At 39.6% G+C, this 18,886-nt stretch overlaps 1 protein-coding gene across 1 annotated transcript; it reads right to left on the bottom strand.

Moving 5' to 3' along the window:
* Window positions 1-3,758: 3,758 nt before the first annotated feature.
* On the bottom strand, window positions 3,759-4,567 carry GJB7 (gap junction protein beta 7). The gene is given in 2 exon segments (XM_036318409.1): window positions 3,759-3,920; window positions 3,923-4,567. Coding segments are annotated over 2 exon segments (807 nt in total).
* Between the last annotated feature and the right edge of the window lie 14,319 nt (window positions 4,568-18,886).

Raw genomic sequence — 18,886 nt, 5'->3', positions numbered from 1 at the left:
ATATTGCCACCTCCAACAAAATCAGTTAGTACCTAGTTGTCTAATACGGTTTTTAAAAATGGGTGTGACACAGTTAATCATTACATGGGATACCAGTATTTCAAATATATTTGAAACAATTTTATACAGGAAATCTCTGGAAGATTCGATTTGGAGTTTTAAAAAAATGAAATCTTGCTGTTACTTTGTGTAACATTAGGCAAGTTGCTATATCATTTTGAGTTGTAGTCTTCTGATTTGTAAGTATTGTAAAGATTTCTTCCAATTTCAGAATGCTATGACTTTTTAGTTTGCACAACATAGTTTTGCTGTAAGATTTATGAAGATGTTAATTATTGCTGCACATCTACTGCGGGTGAACTCTGAAGGTATGATGAAGGATGTGGCTCTTGCCTGCATGTAAGATGTTCATAATTTAGATTGGGATACAAGTGTATAAGCCAATAATATAGGGGCAAGTGATATAATGAAGCCATTTTGTGAATTATAATATCTGACATTTTAAATAACCTTTATGTGCCAGGGTTTTGCGTGGATCATCTCATATACTCTCTTTAACAACCCTATGTGATAGGTATTATTTATCTCCATTTTATATCAAAAGTTTGCTCTCTGGTAGAAATATTTGATCCAAGCCTTGAAATGAAATTAGAATTTCTCAAGGTGGAGAAAAGAATGAAATCATACATAAGTACCTTACATATCACTATAATGTCATGATTTTAAAGAAGATAAATCTTACTATAACCAGTTCTGTGGAACTGCCTAAAGTGTTCATTGTAATGAGGTATGTTGCTATTTATGTACATGAAATTTTTTTTAAGGTGATTCTCTATTAAACAGATCTTCCTGTGGTATCAGGTTATATAGTGCTATAGCCAATACAAAGTCTCATTTTGCCATTACCCAATATATATGTTCTAGTTATGAAAACCATAGGATGTTGAAGAGCTAAAAGGAAATTTGGAGGTCATCAAGCTATACCTCCCATATAAATCCAGGATTTTTGTTATTGTTGTTAATCCTCACCCAAGGATATTTTTCCATTGATCTTTTAGAGAGTGGAAGAGAGAGGGAAAGACAGAGAGAAACAACAATGTGAGAAAAACACGTTGCGAGGAGCCTGTAACCAAGGTACATGCCCTTGACCGGAATCGAACCCAGGATCCATTGGTCCATGGGCCGACACTCTATCCACTGAGCCAAACCAGTTAGGGCTAAATCCAGGAATATTCTTAATTTCCTCTTTCAGTGTTAGGGATCTACTACATCAGGCAATCATTTTGTTGTGAGGCAGTTCAGTTTAACATTTCTGTATTAGGGAAGCATCTTTATCTCTGATTTTCAGCTATTGGTTCTAGTTCTGAAGCCTTGGGAATTGATAAGCTGTTTGTCTTTCAAGTGTTGGGAAAATCATTCCCTATAGTCTGCACACAAACATCTACTAACACAGGATTAAGTTAATTTTTTCCCAATAGTTTCCTACTATGCTTTTTCATGTGAAAATGACAGACAGCTAAAACTCAGGGATTTATTTATGTCATGAACTAATATCAATCCTAGTCTCATATTAAGATTTTAAATCTTGATGCAGAATGATTACTGGTTCCATTTCACCTGAATTCTACTGAGATTTTTAATCCTGTTTTGTTTCGGCACCCAACATACTTGTCATTTATTTTGTCTTTAGTAGATATGGCTTCTGTGTCTTCTGAATCACTAATGTGAATGTAGTCAGGAACTGGTTTTGGCCACAAGTAAGAGACTAATGAGAGAGTGGGGGGGTGCGGGGTAGGGGGGAGAGAGAGGAAGAGAGAAACAAGGAAAAGACACCGGGTGAAAGTTAAGGTTTCTTATAATGAAAACAAAACCGTGAAGATAGGTGGTTCAGGCTGATAGGGCAATTTCATCATGGCTTCAATGTCCCAGAAGTTTTTTGCTCCATCCAGGTCTAGCTTCCATCCTCAAAATCACTTCGTGGTAGAAAGATGTTCACTGCAGTTCTAGCTATGATGTCTCAGGCAGGAAGGAGTGGGGGAGTGAAAAGATGCATGCAAGCTAGGTCAGCCTCCCTTTTATTTTTTCTCAGAGAATACTGTCAATCTGGTAGTTTTGATAGGGTAATTACATCATTGCCTACATGCAAAGGAGATTTGGAAACCTGCTTTTTAGCTGGCACATTGCCATCCCCAACAAAATCAGAATTCTCTTAGGTGAAAAGGAGTAAATACTGGGTAGACAAAAGATGGGAAGAGGCAACAGGGACAAAAATATTAGAAGGATTGAGTTTTTAAGTACAGAGACCTAAGTTGTGGGGATACAAGGATACAAAGAGGTGAATAAGATAAAATCTTTGACCTAGCTACAGTCAGTAGTCTTTAATGTCACCAAACTAATGTAATTAGAGGCAATCTTCTCTAAGAAGATTGGCTTTTCACATTTGCTAATCTTTCACAGAAAGATCTCAAATTACTGCATTTACTTCCTTTGAGGTAAATGATAAATGCTTTATCAATGAAACGACTTGCTAACCTAGTGGTTAATACTTTTTTTAGTAGTGGGGTTAATGATCATCAATTTAGTTAATGACATTTTTGTAGCAAAAATTTGGAAATTGTATTGCTTAATATTTGTCTCATCTTGACCCAATCTATTGCACAGTGACTTTTGCTGAAGGATAGGAATCTGGAGTCCACTTCTTCAACTTCCTATTATTCTGTACAAACAAGTGGGTTCATCTCCAATTCTATGCCATTCTGTCTATTTCTGCTCTGATTGGAGGCCCATAGCACACAATTTTCCATTCTAGAGGGAGGGGAGATGTATTAATAAATTGCAGGCAAGCTGTGACATTGTATGATAACATTGTGAATCCCTGATCATAAAAGGTCCAATAATATGGAAATGTATAACGTATTTTCAAGTTCTATGGTTAGAAGTGTTAAATCAAATGGGCATATTCTTTTTCTGGATCCTCCCCCACTCCCTATAAATGTGCTTTTTCTGTGGGACCTGCCGTCCATCATGACTCTAGGGCAGTGGTTCTCAACCTGTGGGTTGCGACCCCTTTGGTGGTCAAATGACCCTTTCACAGGGGTCGCCTAAGACCATCCTGCATATCAGATATTTACATTATGATTTATAACAGTAGCAACATTACAGTTATGAAGTAGCAACGAAAATAATTTTATGGTTGGGGTCACAACATGAGGAACTGTTTTTAAAGGGCCAGAAGGTTGAAAACCACTGCTCTAGGGTGACCCTTTCCGATGTCCAGGGACACCTAAACTGCAGAGTCGTGGGCTCTGTGGTCTTTTCCCCAGGCTGGGCCTTCTTGCTTAAATAGGCTCCTGTGCCCCTAGTTAGCAGCCACCCCGCCCTCCCCAGCCTTTCTCTGGGAGGATTGGGTGGGGCTGCGTGAGTGGAGCTGTGGCTGCTGCTTTGGAAAGCTTGCCGGTGCCTCAACTGCACCTTGGAGGACATCACGTTTGTCAGAAGTGTCACTTATACTTTCCACTTGACAGACCGAAGCACTTAGAAGGATGCTGTTAGCTGGGTTTCTTCAGACTAATTGGCAATTAACTATTCAAAAACAATTCATGAACCCTGCAGCAAAACAACGAGACCTCTGTTTGGTGTACGTAATCGAGCACATACTGAAAATTTTATTAATTCCTCCCAAATTACATGAAGGCTGATACGCTTTGTTTCCCATCCCAGCCTAGTTCTTGCTTAGGATGGATGCAGGTTTTCTTTGTTTAATCTTCTAGTGTGTTGCAAAGTAGCTTTGTTTCACTTTCCCGAGTTGTGCTTATGGCAGAGGCTGAATGGTGATTCTGGAGTAGCGGAGGGGCCCCTACCTCACCACATTCAACATATCTGAGGTTGGGGCACTCACACACTGAGAACTTGGGTCTTTTAAAGAGTATTTTTGGAGGCAGCACTTAAGAAGGCACTTGAGAATCAAAAAGCTCAGTTCAGTGAAATTCAACACAATACACAGGCATGAGGTAACCACCATGAAGAGGATGAAGATGGTTTTCTCGGTGGGTCTGGACATGAAGCAGTCCACAGTGTTGGGACAAGGCTTCAGATCACACTTCATAAGGTAAGGAACACTGAAGCCATCATACAGCTTGTAAAATAAAACCAAGAAGCCAATTTCAAAACCAAGTTTAACAATGAGGCTGATAAGGTAAGTGTACCACAGGCCCCCATCCATCGTACCTAGGCTAACATATAGTTTCTTTCTGTGCCTTTTCTCTCTACCCTCACGATAGGCTACATGTAGAACCACCAGAAGTGAAGGCGTGGAGACCATGATCAGTTGTAAGGCCCAAAGTCTGACCTGGGAGATGGGGAAGAAGTAGTCAAAACACACGTTTTCACAACCAGGCTGTCTAATGTTGCACTCAAACTCTTTCTGCTCATCTTTCCACACATGCTCTGCTGCCACCATGTAGACCAGCAAACGGAAGATGAACACAACAGCCAGCCAAATCCGCCCAATCCCAGTTGAGTGTTTATTTACTCCACTTAGGAGGTCTCTGAGGAATATCCAACTCATAGCGTAGGCTCAAAAGAAGACAAGATTCTGAAAAAGAAAATTTCATCATGATTCATTTATTTTTATTCTACTGATCATTTATTTCTACTGTCTTACCTGATTATGGAATTGTGGGAAGTAAACTCAAACTTCTGCATTACAACAACTTTGGATGTTGAGGGCTCCCTAAGAATCCCTAAGGATATGCTCTCATACAAGGGGATGACATAACTGACCCACATTTGTAACTGATCCCATGCCCAGTTTAATTGGGAATATGGTTGATCATCCCACACATACTACCTGCTTTCAAACAAATCCTTTTAGTTGATTGCTTCTCTCTAAGAATGGGTTCTGTGGCTGACCTGGAAAGAATTGGATATAAATCTCTAGGTTACCTTGGTACTTTGAGATGTCTCTTGCATGCCAGCTTCTTGAAGTTGTTGTCTCTACTCACTTTCCCTAATTTGTCAAAGTACTTCCCCAACCCTTAAAGGTTATTCCCTGCCCCTACTTCCCCTCATGTTCTGACAGAGCTCACCTAGTGAATATCAACTTTCTCAGACCCATGCTTCCTCATCCCTCCAGACCTATTTACATCCATGCCCAACTTATCTTCTTTACCGAGTTTGGAGGGAGAGGTCAGTCTCCTCTTGCCTCAAAATGATCATTCCAGCTCTTCATCCATTATTGATCTGTCCACTTTCCCTGCCCTTTGATTTCCTTAGCTGGTTGACTATCATTACCAACAACCAAGCACCCAAGTCAGGAATCTCATAACCATTCTAGACTCCTCTCATGACCCTTTTTTAATTGCTCACCAAGTTCTGATTCTTCCTAGTTATTTCTCAAATTTATCTCCAAGTCACTGCTGAAATCTTTCTGATCTGTACAGCCCTGTGCTTCTCTCCATCTGTTTTGCTTTTATTCCCTATAAAAAGCCTTTTTCATTTCAGTCACATTTACTTTCTGGCACTCTCTGCTTCTGTCTTGTTCATAATTGAACTTGTGGGCTGGGCCCTGGTTTGTGTTTGTTGGGCCCATCATATGCTCAGCGCTGTCTGTCCAGTGCTTTTGAGTTGGTTTCTCCCAACCACTCTAGAAAGTGGGGTTTGTTTATGGTGGTGTTGGTTTTGGTTGTTAATATTTTTCAGATGAGAAAGCAGACTCTGAAAAATGCTGCTTTCCCAAGGTCACACAATAAGGTGCAGAGCAGGGTTCAAATCCAATCTCCATTATTTTCAGTTACAGGTGCAAGAAATGTATTAGGTAAAATGCCTGTGAAAGAGAACAGGGAGGAAGCTGGGAAAGGCTTGGAAAACCATCAGACCATGATGCAAGTCTGACCCCAGGAAAGGAAGAAATGAAGGTTGGGTAGAAGTGACAGACTGCAATGCAATCTTTTTTTTTTTATTATTTTTCAACCACAGTCCACCTTCAGCATTATTCCACATTGGTTTCAGGTGTACAGCACTGTGGCCAGACAATCACATACCTCACAAAGTAATTTTCATTATTTTAAAACAGGGTTTCTCAACAGTTGCACCATTGATATTTTGGGCTGGAAATTTCATTCTAGCAGCTGTCCTGTGCATTGTGGAGGGTTGAGCAGAATTCCTGGCCTCTGCCACCTCCTGTTCCCACTGTGACAACCAAAAATGTCTCTAGACATTTCCAAATGTACCCTGGAGAAATGAGGCAAAATCTCTGCAGTTGAAAACTGCTGCTCTTAACTTGCTACTATAATCAGACGATGTGTGTTAGAGCTCCTGGTCTGCCACTAACACACTCTGTTATGTCTCAGGTGAAAATCTTGCCATTTCAGGTCCTGTTTCCTATTACAGAAATAATTACATCTTACTTTCTTCATAGACTCAGCCAAAAGAGTACCATGGAAATGATGCTGTGAAGGGAACGTGGGGGTTAAGAAATTTGGGGTATTGTTATAACAGCACACCTGTTGGAGCACATCACATTATCTCCTGAGGGAACAATAAGTAGCAGCCCACACGCTACAGCCCCAAGGAGATGTATGAAGGTTAAGAGCTGTTTTCAGAGAAAACAAAGGTACATGTACACAATGCTCTATTCAGTAGGGAATTAATACTCGAATGTCCTTGGTTTCAGAACACAAACAAAATTGTATTAAATAAAAAGGATTCTCAAATCCACCTGAAAGGTTAATGTCTCCGTGAATTATTAAAACAAAGCCCCAAAGGTTACAAAGGAATAAAAAAGTATTATGTTTCCTCATGGCGTGTCATTGGGCATTTGTCCATATTACTCAAGTGGATATTTATGTAATGTTCCAAAACATTTGAAAGTACTCTGTTGGGCATGTTAGAAAAGGGAGGACGGTAAGAGTGGATACAGACTATTCTGCTAAAAGAAAAGCAGTTAAAAAAAAATATTTGAACAAAATCCAAAGGTTGATATTGTTAAATGTGTCAGGATTATGAGTTTCATTGGACTGATAAATGTCCAACCTATTTTGAAATTCTCTGCTGAAGAGGCAATGGTTTTTCTCAGGGGGGAGGGGTGTTCTAATGTCAGCTCACTTTTAACAGCTGTTTAGCATAAGTGAAATAAGCCTGGGCACAGGGTTGAACTCCTTGGGTTCAAGTCCACGTTCATCTGTGATAATAGTACCTACCTCCTGGGCCTCAAAACAGAGTCTGACACTGTGTCTGTGGGTGCTCAATAAGCAATATGTGCTTTTTTTCATTAAAACCTTCCTTGATGTCAAAGTAAAGTCTTTTCAATTGCAAGTTAAATTTGTGGGGTTTTTTTCTCTAGCTCTGTTCCTGTGAAGGTGAAAAATAGGAATCTCTATTTAATAGCCTGTTAAGCATTTGAAAGCAGTAAGTGAAGTCATTAGCTCAAATATTTTTGTATTTTAATGCACAAGATATTTTTTTTTTTATTAAGGTATTACAAATGTGTCCTCATCCCCCCCATTAACCCCCAACCTCCCCCCCACACACAAACTCATGCTCCCATCCCCCTGTTGTCCATGTCCATTGGTATGGCTTATATACATGTATACAAGTCCTTCGGTTGATCTCTTCCCCTTACCCCCGCCCTCCCCTACTTTCCTTCTGGGGATTGATAGCCTGATTGCTGTTTCTCAGTCTTTGGGTCTGTCCCTTTTCATCAGTCTATGTTGTTCTCTATAATCCACAAATGAGTGAGATCATGTGGTATTTATCTTTCTCTGAATGCACAAGATATTTTAATAAAGATCTTTAGTTTTCCCTTTCATTAAATCATCAAGGATTACTCCCAATTTTTAAAAGAGTTTCCACTTACCAGTTCTAGTGAAGCAATTCTATGATTTTCTCCTCTTAAGAAGTAGCAGTTTACTGCCCAGGAATTCAATCTGGAAAATTCGGTTAATCAAATACTTTCAGAAAGTAAACATTCAATTCTTGATATCAGGAATAATTTTGGAAAGTTGCAAAATTCCCCCAAACATTTTATGTAAATTAAAAGTAGGGGTGAGAAGCCGGTGCTGGGACAAGCAGATTTTCACATGCAAAAAAATAAAGTTGGATTCCTACCTCACCATTTAAAAAAATTTCAACTCAAAAATGGATCAATAATCTAAATATAAGAGCTAAAACCATAAAAGTTTTCAAAGAACACATAGTGGTAAATATTTATGATCTTGGATTTGGTAAAGGATTCTTAGATATGACACCAAAAGCGTGAGCAACAACAACATATAGATAAATTGGACTTCATAAAAAACTTTTGTTCTGCCCTGAGAAGTGTTACTAAGTGGTTAGAGCATTGGCCTGCACACGGAAGGGTCCTGGGTTCAACTGGGTTGCAGGTTCAATTCCCAGCCCCAGTCAGGGCATGTTCTGGAGGCAACCAATCGACATGTCTCTCTCACAACAGTGCTTCTCTCTCCCCCACCCCCGCCCGCCTGCCCTTCCCTCCTCCCTCCTTTCCACTGTCTCTGAAAAGCAATTGGAAAAAACAACAATATCCTCAGGTGAGGATTAATAACAACAATAAAACTTGTTCATCAAAGAACATTATCAGGAAAGTAAAAAACAGCAACCTACAAAATGAGAAAAAATATTTAAGTCATATATCTGGTAAGGGCTTAATATTTAGAATATATTTTAAAATGGCTAAAACTCAATTACAAAAAGACAACTCAATTTAAAAATGGGCAAAACCTGGATAAACATTTCTCCAAAGAAAATATGCAAATGACCAGTCCACCCAGGAAAAGATCCAACATCATTAGTCACTATGGAAATGAAATCAAAACTGCATGAGATACCATTTCACACTTACTAGGATGGGTATAATCTTTTTTTTTTTTTTAATATATTTCATTGATTTTTTTACAGAGAGGAAGGGAGAGAGATAGTTAGAAACATCGATGGGAGAGAAACATCGATCAGCCGCCTCCTGCACATCTCCCACTGGGGATGTGCCTGCAACCCAGGTACATGCCCTTGACTGGAATCGAACCTGGGACCCTTCAGTCCGCAGGCCGACGCTCTATCCACTGAGCCAAACCGGTTTCGGCGGGATGGGTATAATCTTTAAAAGGTAAACTAACAAGTGTGGGCAAGGATGGTGGAGAAATTGGAATCCTGTACAAAACTGGTGGAAATGTAAAATGGTGCTGCCACTGTGAAAAACAATTTGGCGGTTCCTCAAAAAGCTAAACATAGAATTACCTTATGACCCAGCAATTCCACTTCTGGATAAATATCAAAAAATGTTTTTTGAAAACAGGCTCTCAAAGAGATATTTGTATGCCAAGATTTATTACAGCATTATTTCCAGTAGCCAACAGGTAAACACGACTTGTTACATCAACAGATGAATGGATAAACAAAATTATTCAGTCAGAAAAAGGAAGTTCTGCTACATGCTACAGCAAGTATGAATCTTAAAGAAGACATTATGGTAAGTGAAATAAGACACAAAAGGATAACTATTGTATGATTCCACTTATATGAAGTATCTAGCAAACTCCTAGAGCTAGAAACTAGATTAGACATTACAGGTACCAGAAGGAAGAAAAAAATGGATAGTTATTGCTTAATGATTACAGAGTTTCAGGTTGGGGTTGAAAATTTTTTGGAAATAGATAGTAGTGATGGTTGCACAATACTATAATTGATGTTACTGAATTGTACACTTAAAATGATCAAAATAAATTTTGTTATGTATATATTTTTACCAATACAGTGGGGCCTTGACTTAGGAGTGTCCCAACTAACGAGTTTTTCAAGATATGAGCTGTCTCTCAGCCGATTTTTTGCTTTGAGTTGCGAGCTAAAATTTGGGTTATGAGCCAGCTTCAGATACCCCACCGCTAGTTGGCGCGCGAACGTCACAGTGAACGCCACAACATCAGCCCAGCATCACGTGTCTCACTCGTTCATTGTTGATTTGACATACAAGTAATTTGAGTTACGAGCTCCGTCACGGAATGAATTAAACTCGTAAGTCAAGGCCCCACTGTATATATATATAATTTCAAATAAGTTCCCCAAAAATGTGGGTGGGAAGATGCCTATTTGGAATATAAGGGAACAATAGTGGTTTAAATGACCTGAACATTTATGGAGAACTGTTTATATAGAAAATGAAAATAGGGAGAAAAGGAGAAATAACAAAATATTAATCCTTATCAATGAAAAAAAAGTTCTTATATCTCCTTTTCACAATTTTTTGTGGTGCCAATGTTTTTTACAAAAAGAACATACACTTGAAGAAAATAAACTTAATAAAAATGAACCATACAATATCAGAGCTATTACTATTCTCTGCATGTAGGTGTTTGTGACGGTTGAGCAAGGCTGTTTAGAGAATAAACGTTTACAAAGCCAGCTTATTAATATATATCAGGAAGGTTACCAGGTAGGAAAATTATGTGCTGAATCATTTTCAATCTTCCTTGCCTGCACAGATATGTCAGTGACTCCCCAAATGTCCAGTCCAGACCTCTCACCTCTGAGCTACAGCTGCCTCCTTGTTATCTGTCCTAGGGTGTCATCTCATAAACTGAAAATGTCCCAAAGTGAACCCTTGCTATTGCTCCTCTACTTTCCACCTCCCCCAGAGCACTGCTCTGCCTCCAGTGCTCTCTACCTCAGTAGATTACACCAGTACCCACCCACATGTTGAAACGTGGAATTTGTTCTTCACCTCCTCTCTGCTCCAAACCCCACATCCAATCTCTATTCAAGTTGAAAGTTTCTACCTTTGAAACGTATCCCAAAACTTCTGCTCACTCTTTTTGTCTGCACTACCACCACCCTAATCCAAGCCACCCTCAGTTCCTGCCTGGTACACCATAATAGCTTCTTATCTATCTCCCCTTTTCTCGTTCTTGACCTCTTCCAACTCATTCTTCACTTTATAACCAGATTAACATTTTAAATGGAGGTTGTATGGTCTCATTTCTCTGCTTAAAGCTGTAACAGGGTTTCCCATTGCAGTTAAGGTAGGAAAAAGGCCAAATACTTCACTGGAAGGCAAAGCCCTGCATAGTGGTGCCCTTGCCTGTCTGTCCACCCCATCTTGCACATCTCCAGGATACGCTGAATTCGGGCATGCTCCTCCTCCTTCACTTCCCCTTTAGACCTAGATCCACTTGTTCCTTCACCTGGATCAGAGAGGTCTTCCCTGACTCCACCAATCTAACTTAGGTCTTCCTTGGTATTCTTGTTTATAATATTGGCCTTCTTTCCTTCATTCCACTTAAACTTATTTATATGAGCAATATCTGTATAGACTGTGTGTTCTCTGAGAGAGGGACTAGGGTTGTCAAATTGAGTGAATAAAGACATAGGATATCCAGTTAAATTTGAGTTTTAGATAAACAATGAATAATTTTCTAGTGTAAGTATGCCTGCTATCCAATATTTGGGATTACTTATACTAAATAAGTATTCATTGGAAATTAAATTTAACTGGGCAATCGCATATATTTTATTTGGCAACATAAGCAAGTATCCTCATTGTCCACTATGGCACACCCCGTGCCTAAATAATGAATGGGAACACAGCCTCTCTAGATCTTAGAAACTTCTCCAGGAACACTTGGGGACCTCAACCATTTTTCTCCTTGTACCCAGCCTTTCTACCTCTACCTGAATTAAGTGTCACTCCATTTCCCATTAAACTCGGCATTCCTGTTCTGAGGACCCCATTTCCTCTAACTCCTAGTTGGACTTGAGATCCAGACCATCCTGCTCCATCTCTGTAAGAAAAGCAAGTGGGAGATGTCCCCAGCATCTTGTCTACCAACACTGGCCAACACCCACTTTGGTCAGATGGTTCATCCTCCCGGCTCTGCCTACTCCTGTCTCCCATCTCAAGCCCACAGGTCATTTTCATCTTCATGCTCCTTCCTCCTCTCTGCCCTACCTCCTCCTCATAGCCTTTCAAGTTGTGACTTTTCTCTCTTCAGATTTTGTAGCTCCTACTAAGCCTCAGAACATATTTTAGCATTTGATGATATAACATCTTAACTAGTTTTATATAGATTGTTTCTCCCCAAAGAACCTTATATGTTGTTTGGAGTTGAAAACCATATTTTCTACTTGTTTTGTATCCTCCAAAGTGCATAGCATAAAGTAGCTGTTTAATAAATACTTATTAGCTACATTTAACTAAAAAAAAAAAGCAAATTTGAATCTCAGGTGAAGTATTCTGTCTCAAACTTCTTTCCTCTTTCCTATAAAATAACTAACTACTCATATAGTCTTCAAGAACCTTAATTCTTCCCACTGACCACACTAAGAGATTCAGCTAAAAAATGAGAAATTGAAGTTATTTTCATATCACTTGGTTGTCATATCTAATATTAACATTGATGATTAGGAAATATCTATTCATTTCTATTTACTCAAATAATTCAAGTCTTAAACTGATAGCAACAGTAGTCTTCATGATTGGCACCAATGTTGATTCAACTGTTTAATAATTTTATTAACAATCCCAAATGAATTTGGCAAACTCCATAGCCTACAAGCCAAATTAAGTTTACCACCTGTTTTAAATACAGGGTTGTGTTTTGGGAAACAGCCATGCCCATTCACTTCTTATTGTCTATATTTGCTTTCATGTTAAAATAGCAGAGTTGAGTAGTTGCAATGGAGCTAGCATGTATGGCCCTCAAACCATAAAATATTTACTATCTCACCCTTTGCAGAAAACGTTGGCTGACATCTGATATTTACATCATATTTAAATTCATAGAACATTACAGAACTTTTAATTATCTGGGCTAAAGAACACATGTTGGTTTGTGCTCAAGAGAAAGCCAAAGGAAGCCATGTTGAGATTGCAGCATGAGTGAAGTGAGTAGTTTGAGGGGAGACAAGTGGTGGAAGAACAAGCCGTTACCCAAACCTGGGCTCCTGTGCTCAGTATCTTATTCTCTTAGTGAGCAGTGATTTAATTTCAGCAAAACATTGTTTGTCCACTAAATTTTAATTACTTTTAATTTTATTGGTTTTGTGATGTTTGCTTTTACTTTTGTAAATATAATTGCATAAGAACCATAAGTCTAAGGATTAGCCTGTTGGCGTAAAATTATTTTACATCTCATTTTCAGTTTTATGCATGTAAAAACAGTATGCTGAAAAAAATAAATTTTCAACACTGAGGTTTCCATGAACAATGCTGAGTAGAATGCACCTGCATAGGCCAACACATGCATACATATACCACTTCTTGAAGGTAAATGTAATGTAAAAGGTCCAATAATTAAGTTAACTTTTTCCCAATAGTTTCCAACTATGCTTTTTCATGTGAAAATGACAGACAATTTAAGTTAGTTCTCATACTTAAATTCCTTCACAATTTAAAGGCACTGTCATTTTTAGAGGCTCACCTCTTATTTTCCTATTAAATAAATCCTATCACAAGAGAAATAAGCTTACCTCATGACACAGATGTGGAGATTAAGAAGAGATCCAGTTGGCTGCTCGTTCAATTTAAAAAACCATGAGTTGGTTGTATCATTTCCCTGAGAGGGAACTAGTGCTCTACACTCAGGAAAATGGAGCCCAGTGGTTTCCAAGGTAGTGCAAGCCAAACAGGGTAACCTGATCATTTGTTTTGGCTCATAATCTAGATGAGAATTCTTGTGTCTCTGCTGTTTACAATATACATTAAAAGAGAACTGAACTGGGGTAAATGAATTCAAAGCCACTCATGTACACAGTTCATTGAACATTTCTTTTTATAAAACCTTGTCAGCATTTACACAAAGAAGCTAGAACAATGACTGTTTCATCTCTTTAAATGATTTTCCAAGGTTATTTATTAAAGCCTTTCTACAAAAAAAAAAAAACCAACAAAACAAATTTAAAAAAACCAATAGGCAAAAGAGCAATTTAATTCAGTCTACCTTGATGAGGTTATTTTAACTTTACTTCATATGCCCTCTTCTTAGAAATCCAGGAGGTAAAAGGCATTGTAAAAATCATTTTCCCAACCCCAGGAAACATTGATAACAGACATTTCCTATGCATACAATAGTGATAGAATAGAAAAGAGAGAGAGAGAGAGAGAGAGAGAGAGAGAGAGAGAGAGAGAGAGAGAGAGAGAGAGAGAGAGAGAGAGAGAGAGAGAGAGAGAGAGAGAGAGAGAGAGAGGAGAGAGAGAGAGAGAGAGAGAGAGAGAGAGAGAGAGAGGAGAGAGAGAGAGAGAGAGAGAGAGAGAGAGGGAGGGAGAGGAGAGAGAGAAAGTAGTTATCTTTTTTTAAAAATATATTTTTATTGATTTTTTTACAGAGAGGAAGGGAGAGGTATAGAGAGTTAGAAACATCAGTGAGAGAGAAACATGGATCAGCTGCCTCCTGCACACTCCCTAATGGGGATGTGCCCGCAACCCAGGTACATGCCCTTGACCAGAATCGAACCTGGGACCCTTCAGTCCGCAGGCCGACGCTCTATCCACCGAGCCAAACCGGTTAGGGCAAGTAGTTATTTTTTTATGGACCCATTTCTAGGTGGGAGTTTTGGCTAAAACTAAAGTTATGTAAAAATTAAAATGAAATCATGTATCTCTTAGAATAAGAATAGCTTATCATGTTTCTCTGAGACTAAGAATAGCTTAGAAACAGAATTTTACCATTGGAAATGAGACTAGAGCTCATAAAATTTAATGTCTTTATTTTAAAGATGAGAAAACAAAACTGCAGAGAGCAGCCTGCCTCAGGTCCTAGAGTCAGAACCGAAAGTAGGAAAGGACAGGAGACCCAAGTCCCAGGGCTCCTTCCTTCCCGCTGCGATAGCCGGCTCTCCAGGCCCGCGAATCTCAGTGCAGGTTCTCATCCTTCTCTTAGCACTCAGGGCCTTTAAAAGTATTCCTGTGTTCAGGTTTCCAATCCAATATTCAAAGAAGAGTGCCGTTTATTTAGAGAAATCATCACTTTTCATTTTATTACTGGATGAAACTTCTCCATACCCAGTAAAGCAAACCTTGTTTGGTTTGGTTTGTTTTGGTTTTTACAGAGATTCCAGGGTCCCAGAATGGTGACCCGGTTTCCAAAGGGCTATTACCATGATAAGATCCCAAGGCCTTGTCTCTGCAACTGCTCATCACTTTCAGTTTCCACTCCATTGTTTTGAATGAGCACTTAGCAGATTTTAGCCATGGTCTTAAAGCATTACCTGTTTGCACTGAGAGACCTTCCGCCAGGAGTGGTTGAACTCAGGTAGTTTGTTGTTAGGGCAACCTTCAGGGTGGCCTTACTGGATCCCCGAGTGCTGAGATTGAGACGACCCAGGCTTCCCAATAATGTCAGCAATAACCCAAACAAAGGTAGCATTCCATGACCCAGGAGGTAGAGGCATCATTTTCTAGACAAAGCTCCCTGTTCTCAAGGATCTTGCAGCACCTTGCACAGAAGCTAGTGGGGAGCGAAATTGCCAAGGGCTGGGGCAACCCGGAAAGGCTGTGTAGAGGAAATAGAGTATGGGTTGGATCTTTGATTTTACTGACAGGCAGAATCATGGGTGTGTTCTGGGCAAAGTCCCTCTGCTGAATCCTACATCCTCTCAAGTGTACTCACGATTCCTTCTATGCTTTTGACAACAAGATTTAATTCTTATACCTCTATTTTTTGTTTGGAGAAACAAACATAATAAAGCCTACAAAACATGGAATATGGTAGTAAAACTATCAGAATGAAGTCAGAAAGCTAGGGATAGGGAGAAATAAGAGAAGACAGACCTGGACAAAGAATGGAATGAATGCTGGAAACCCTATTCTCTTTTAAGATTTGGATTTGGATAGCTTTCTTTTCAGAGTGAAATGTGGCCCTGGAGCATGTCAGCAAGAGGCAGCGCCCAGAGCAGACAGGCAGTGCGCGCCGGAGCCTTCGAATGTCCGAGGCGTCCCCCTGGACCAGCTGCACAAGGGTGGGGGCTGCAGGAAGGCCTGTCTTAGTGATCACTCTGGTCAGAAAGATGACAGAGGCGAGTTGAATGCAGATGCCATATCAGAAGAATATGACTAAGATTCTGCAAGTAACATCACAGCTGGCTGCAGTGAGGTATTGGCGCTGTGCACCGGGAACCATCGTGCGCGGAGCCTGTGCTCTGAAGCTAGTCCGTACTGTTTTTCAGCGTAATGTCTCTTCCAGGGGCTCAGGGAGCTTTTCTGCTCAGCTCAGTCACAGCTGGGGCACTGTGTTTTGTCCTGGCCTCGGTGGGACCTTTGACAAACTCAAGTAGGACTAAAAGACAGTGACCAGGGTAGAGAGGGTGTCTTTAACATCATTAAAAAAAAAAGGGTCAGAGCAACTGGAGATGTTTAGCCTGAAGAGACAAGGTCCAAGGAAGTTATTTGTCAGAATTGGTGTCAATTATATTTCAAGATTTTTTTTTTCAATAGTAGAGATCTCACTGACTCTGAGTTCAGACCAACCAGGGATGGAATCCTGGACCTGTTTCTTACTTTACTCTGTGTCCTTGCTCAAGATGCTGGCGTCCTCTTAGCCTGCATTTCCTTGTGTGCAAAATGGAAGAGGCAGTCCCTACTTCAGCACAGCTGCTCAACAGTGGTAGCTGTCATTAACTTTGCCTATTGAAAGCAACACTGACCTTGGGTTGTGAGATTTCTGTCATACAAATGGCACCAGAAATGAGAGAAGTAGGCATAGACATCAAAAACAAACAAAAAAATGTACCTTTTGTGCTGGGCAACAAAGCACATATGCGAGGAACTTGCCCCAGCATCTCAGATCAATTGCTTCTCAGTACAATCTGTGAACACAAGATATCTACATGACGAAGGAAGAACCCATCTCCTTATAACAGCGATTCTCAGTGACACCAGGAGCTTGTAGGAGATCTGTAGCATCTAGAACAACTCCAGGAACACAGTAAATAACCCTTAATAATATGATATTTGTAACATCAAGTGCTTCTGAGGTTTCACGTCTGGTAAGAATGGGTTGCAAAACTGCCTTGAGCCACTGCCTCTTACTCTGCTGCCACAGGTGACCAGTCCCTCTTCTGGCTGATGCAGGAAAGGCTGGAGCAAAAGTGCTCCCTGGGTGCAGAATATCTGAGGGGTGTAGGAGAGGCCACATTCAAGCACAATTTCTATATCTACAATGAGTTTTCAACATTTTTATATGAAGAGGGAAGCACTGTCTCTTTGATTTTAAGCACTCTTTTTTATTTTTTAAAAATTTTTTTATTGATTTCAGAGAGGAAAGGAGAGGGAGAGAGATAGAAACATCAATGATGAGAGAGAATCATTCATCAGTTGCCTCCTGCACGCCCCCTAGTGGGGATCGAGCTCGCAACCCCGGGCATGTGCCCTGACCAGGAATCCAACTGTGACCTCTTGATTCCTGGGTTGATACTCAACTGCTGAGCCGCACGGGCTGGGCAGGACTCGCATTTTCAGTATTTGTGACCAAAGCATCAATTTATCTGGGCATTTTCCACATCCAAGAAATGTTTGAAATCTTGTTTTCCTAAGAACAAGGAACTCACGTATTACCTAGTATCTGTTCCGCTTCCACTTTCTCAAACTGTTCAGGGTTTGACAGGGCATTAACGTTGACAGAAGCATGTGCCTCTGGCTCCACTTAATTTTTGTTGTTGAGTCAACAAACAAAAAGTCATATTTTCCTCATGAACATTCTGTGCACCTTTACTCAGGAAACCAGTGCAGAGTATCAGAAAGCATTTAGATACAACTTATGGTCACAGTGTGTACAGTGTAACAGTCATTTCACTTGTGCGACAGATAAGCCTAGGTTTTTATCTCTCTCCCTGTATTATTTGAACTTGCTTAAAGAAATAATAATATGAATGGCTTTGTGTGCATATAGATGTTAATGCAGATATTGGAGAGAAAAACAACACATTTACTTCTCCTCCATCAACTTTTCCCAGATAATCAGTTCTTAATTTAATCACTTGCATGCTCTCCCTACAAAAGAATAGTTACATTTTAGATGGAGACATAAGTATAGGCAGCACAATCCCATTCATATAGAAAATCTACAAGTCTGTGAAGGTAAGCTGGAGGTTAACAATATAAAATATAAATACATACATGAGTAAGGATCTTCCACTCCAGGATGGTTGGAATAAACATTGCAACTTTAACTTCATATGTGCTTGGGAACTATTAGCTCTGATTCCCTGGCAGTAATGTGAACGTATTGGGTAACAGTTTCTGCTGTATTATAGGCATTTGATAAAAGGTAGTTCAATTTAAGGTTGAAAAAGTAAAGTAATGAATAACATTTGATGAAGCAATCTGAGATTCCCATATGTAAAGGAATTTCAATATGTTAAAAGTAGAAGCATTATTTCTTCAGGTGATTGCTTATTCCAACAGAACAGACGGGCAAAAATGTTAATACATACATACATAGATAATTACAGAAGATGAAATAATTTGGTAAAATGCTTCCCCCAGTGCTTGACTAAACTAAAAACAAGAAATACACAAAAACATTTAAAAAGCACCTTACACGTCTTCTTTTGTGTTTCAGAGGAGAAGCACACATTTCAAATCCCTTTCAGGTCTGTGGATTGTGCCACTCTGCATGTTGCCATAACAGCCGAGCAGATGGTGTTCTGCAAAGTAAACACGGACATAAAATAGCCATCCGTTCTTCGAAGTTTTAATGGCCTAAGTATGTTTACATTTTGCTCCTTGTGGTATAATAAACACAGTTAACTGCACACAGCTTGCATATGGCTGTACATACTAGTAGATTTAAGATTATGGCACCCAAAGCTGATACTCTGCGGCCAGACCCTAAATCCCCAAGTCTGTTTGTTCAGCATCTTTAGCCTACTGGAAAAGCTGAGAGTA

The sequence above is a fragment of the Myotis myotis genome, unplaced genomic scaffold, assembly GCF_014108235.1.
Source record: "Myotis myotis isolate mMyoMyo1 unplaced genomic scaffold, mMyoMyo1.p scaffold_m19_p_7, whole genome shotgun sequence".
NCBI classification, from domain to species: Eukaryota; Metazoa; Chordata; class Mammalia; order Chiroptera; family Vespertilionidae; genus Myotis; species Myotis myotis.
Note: the sequence above shows the minus strand (reverse complement) of the source record. Positions and strands in the feature narration are given on the sequence as shown.